Here is a 2970-nt window from a genome sequence, read left to right on the forward strand (position 1 = left end):
CGGCAATAGTATCTGTACCCGCCGCCCCAGAGACGGCGGCGGGAATGTAACTCCGGTGCCACACATCAGCCTCGCTGTCATGCTAGCTCCAGGCATCAGTACAGATGCCCGGATTATACAGCTCGCCCTTTTCATACGCGACACCACGCGCCCGCGGCCCCCAGCTTAATCTGCTATTCTGCTCACCTCACGAACTCGCGGCAGCCTTCCAAGCTCCAGAGGGCCGGCCGCGACGCGATATAAAGCTTGGCCGAGAGCAACACCAACGGCGCACCAGCTTCCCTCCCTAGCTTTCCTTCCCCGTTTCTTCCCGGCCGTGACATGCACGGCTTGACATAGACGACCCCTGCCAGTCCTCTCCACCCAGAACCCAACCCAACCCAACCCCGATATATATAAAGCCGGGGCCTGCGCTGCGATATATTGCAAGCGAGGTACGCCGATCTTGCGAGCTACATAGAGGAGGTACTATATATGGTGTTGAGTGCTTACGTGATGGAGAGCGCGGGCCTCGGCGTGCGGTACTTTGAGTGGCTCAGGCTGCGGTCACCGCGGGCATCCTCGCCGTCATCCATGCCATCCTCGCTCTCGTCGCCGTCGAGTGACTGCCTGGTGCCCGGTGAAGATCATCGAAGCACCATGCTGTGTCTGCCGCTCCTCGGCAGGGTCGGGGCTGGGGAGGAGACGACGAGCGGCGGTACCTCTGCTGGTGCGCAGACAAGCCCTATCAAAGAAGAGCTGAGCGGTATTACGGAGGACGCCGGTGTTGACCTGAACATCGGCTTGCCGGCCAGTGGCGGCTATAGTTCTGAAGAAGAGGTGCCGCCCATGGCCATGTCCATGGACGAGGATGAGGAGGACGAGGAGGAGGTCGAAACGGAGGAGGAAGAGGAGAAGCCAAGGTACGACGGGTGCAAGGTGCAACCAGGCGTGCACGTTGAACACAGTGAGATGTTGGCGGAGTCAGTTGAGGGGTCAGACCACGTATCCGTGGCCGGGGAAGAGAGCAGCGGCTGCCGCCACCGGCGGTTCTGGATCCCGACGCCGGCGCAGATACTCATCGGCGCGGTGCAGTTCATCTGCCACGTCTGCAGCAAGACCTTCAATAGATACAACAACATGCAGGTGACCGATCGATGCCCTGCCTTTTGTTTAATTTCGACTAAGATTTGCGCCGAATCCAAGTTTTCCGATTTATCTTCTAATTTTCTCTTTTTCAAACGACCTAGTTGTGTTTTGAATTTAAAATTTTCACATATGAACACATGCACAACGTTGGAGCTTAATGGATGACTACTATTTTGGATAGTAAAGCATAGGTGGCGTGCAATACTGCGAGTGAGACAAGAATTATATTCATTTTGCTTGTGTCTCCACTCTCAACTCGGCCTCATGCATGCATACATGCATCTTCATGTTTGCCGAATAACCTAGCAAATATTCCATGCCGCCCGCAAGGAATCAATATATGCTACTTGAAATGGAAATGGAACTAGACCACCATAGTCACGGCCACGTAGTATATATCAGGCTAGCTCGGTTCACACATGCATTTTTCTACAGTATCCAAATATATTCGTTTCTCTTCCGTGCCGTAGACTCGACTGACATGCTGGTGCCGCATGCAGATGCACATGTGGGGCCACGGGCGGGAGTACCGGAAGGGCCCGGATTCGCTCAAGGGCGCAGCGGGCCAGTCGACCCACGCGGCGGCGCTGGCGCTGCTGCGGCTGCCGTGCTACTGCTGCGCGGCGGGGTGCCGGAACAACGTGGCCCACCCGCGGGCGCGTCCACTCAAGGACTTCCGCACGCTGCAGACGCACTACCGGCGCAAGCACGGCGCCAAGCCCTTCGCCTGCCGCCGCTGCGCCAAGCCCTTCGCCGTCAAGGGCGACTGGCGCACGCACGAGAAGAACTGCGGCAAGCGCTGGTTCTGCGCCTGCGGCTCCGACTTCAAGCACAAGCGCTCCCTCAACGACCACGTCCGCTCCTTCGGCGGCGGCCACCACCCCGTCGCCCCCGCCGAGGCGCCCGCGTCCGGCGCCGCGCCCACGCAGCAGCACAGGGAGCGCATCATACGGTTCGACCAGTGCCGCGGTGCCCGTGCGTGAGCTTGACAGATCAATTGACAGGGTTTATTAATTAATTCTTGATCGAAAACTAGCTAGTTTTGCGTACATGCGATTGGTATATGCTCCGTAGACGTGTATGTACGTAGAAGGCTGGAACAAGGAGCACACACACGCGTGTTTAATTATACAATAAGATCATAGAGGTTTGCCGTGTAGATGATAGCTAGGCTGTGAAGTAGCCGAATTTTCTTCTGGAGGAGCTGCAGATACAGGTATCTTGCGAGGGAGAAAATTTGTCAGCTTCACAGACCAATATTCTTCTGGCAGATATATAGTATGTATCAAATGTACTATCAAGCATGCATGATTTCAAATTGTATGTGATTAATGAGATGGACTGTCAGTTGTTAAATACCAGTTGATAATTATTTAGTGATGGCGTCTCCATTTTCTTGTTTTTCATGAACACATTCCTCATGCAGCTGCATTTTAATTTACCCTCAGTTTTGTTGTTAATATACGAAGCACACGGACATTATGGTCTCTTTTTTAGACAACGAAATCGGAAATTTTGGTTACAAAAATATTCATACATGTAGGTAACAAATTATATATATTCATCACCCGGGGTGCAAAATAAGTTATTCTTCACCCGAGGTAATCTTACGATCATTTCATAAATAAATTACATTTGTAATCCAAATAGTTACATTCATATTGATTCACTGCGTAAAATTTGGCATAAGAAAAAAAATATAGGTCATAAGACCAGAAAAATTATATTTATGTACATTTTACACTATGTTTTTACATCTGTAATTTTACGTTACATCAAATATTTTTATGGTGATTATATATTTTCTTACGTTCTCTTTTTACGTCTGAAATAAGACAAAAT

The 2970-nt window shown here is 51.4% G+C and overlaps 1 protein-coding gene across 1 annotated transcript; it reads left to right on the top strand.

The window, feature by feature from the left end:
- Positions 1-257: 257 nt before the first annotated feature.
- On the top strand, positions 258-2504 carry LOC119345876 (zinc finger protein WIP6-like). Its single transcript, XM_037615722.1, has 2 exons — positions 258-1125; positions 1629-2504. Exons 1-2 carry the CDS (start codon positions 475-477, stop codon positions 2109-2111), a joined length of 1134 nt encoding a protein of 377 aa, XP_037471619.1. The 5' UTR covers positions 258-474; the 3' UTR covers positions 2112-2504.
- The last annotated feature ends 466 nt before the right edge of the window (positions 2505-2970 follow it).

Source organism: Triticum dicoccoides, chromosome 1B (genome assembly GCF_002162155.2).
Source record: "Triticum dicoccoides isolate Atlit2015 ecotype Zavitan chromosome 1B, WEW_v2.0, whole genome shotgun sequence".
Classification (NCBI taxonomy): domain Eukaryota; kingdom Viridiplantae; phylum Streptophyta; class Magnoliopsida; order Poales; family Poaceae; genus Triticum; species Triticum dicoccoides.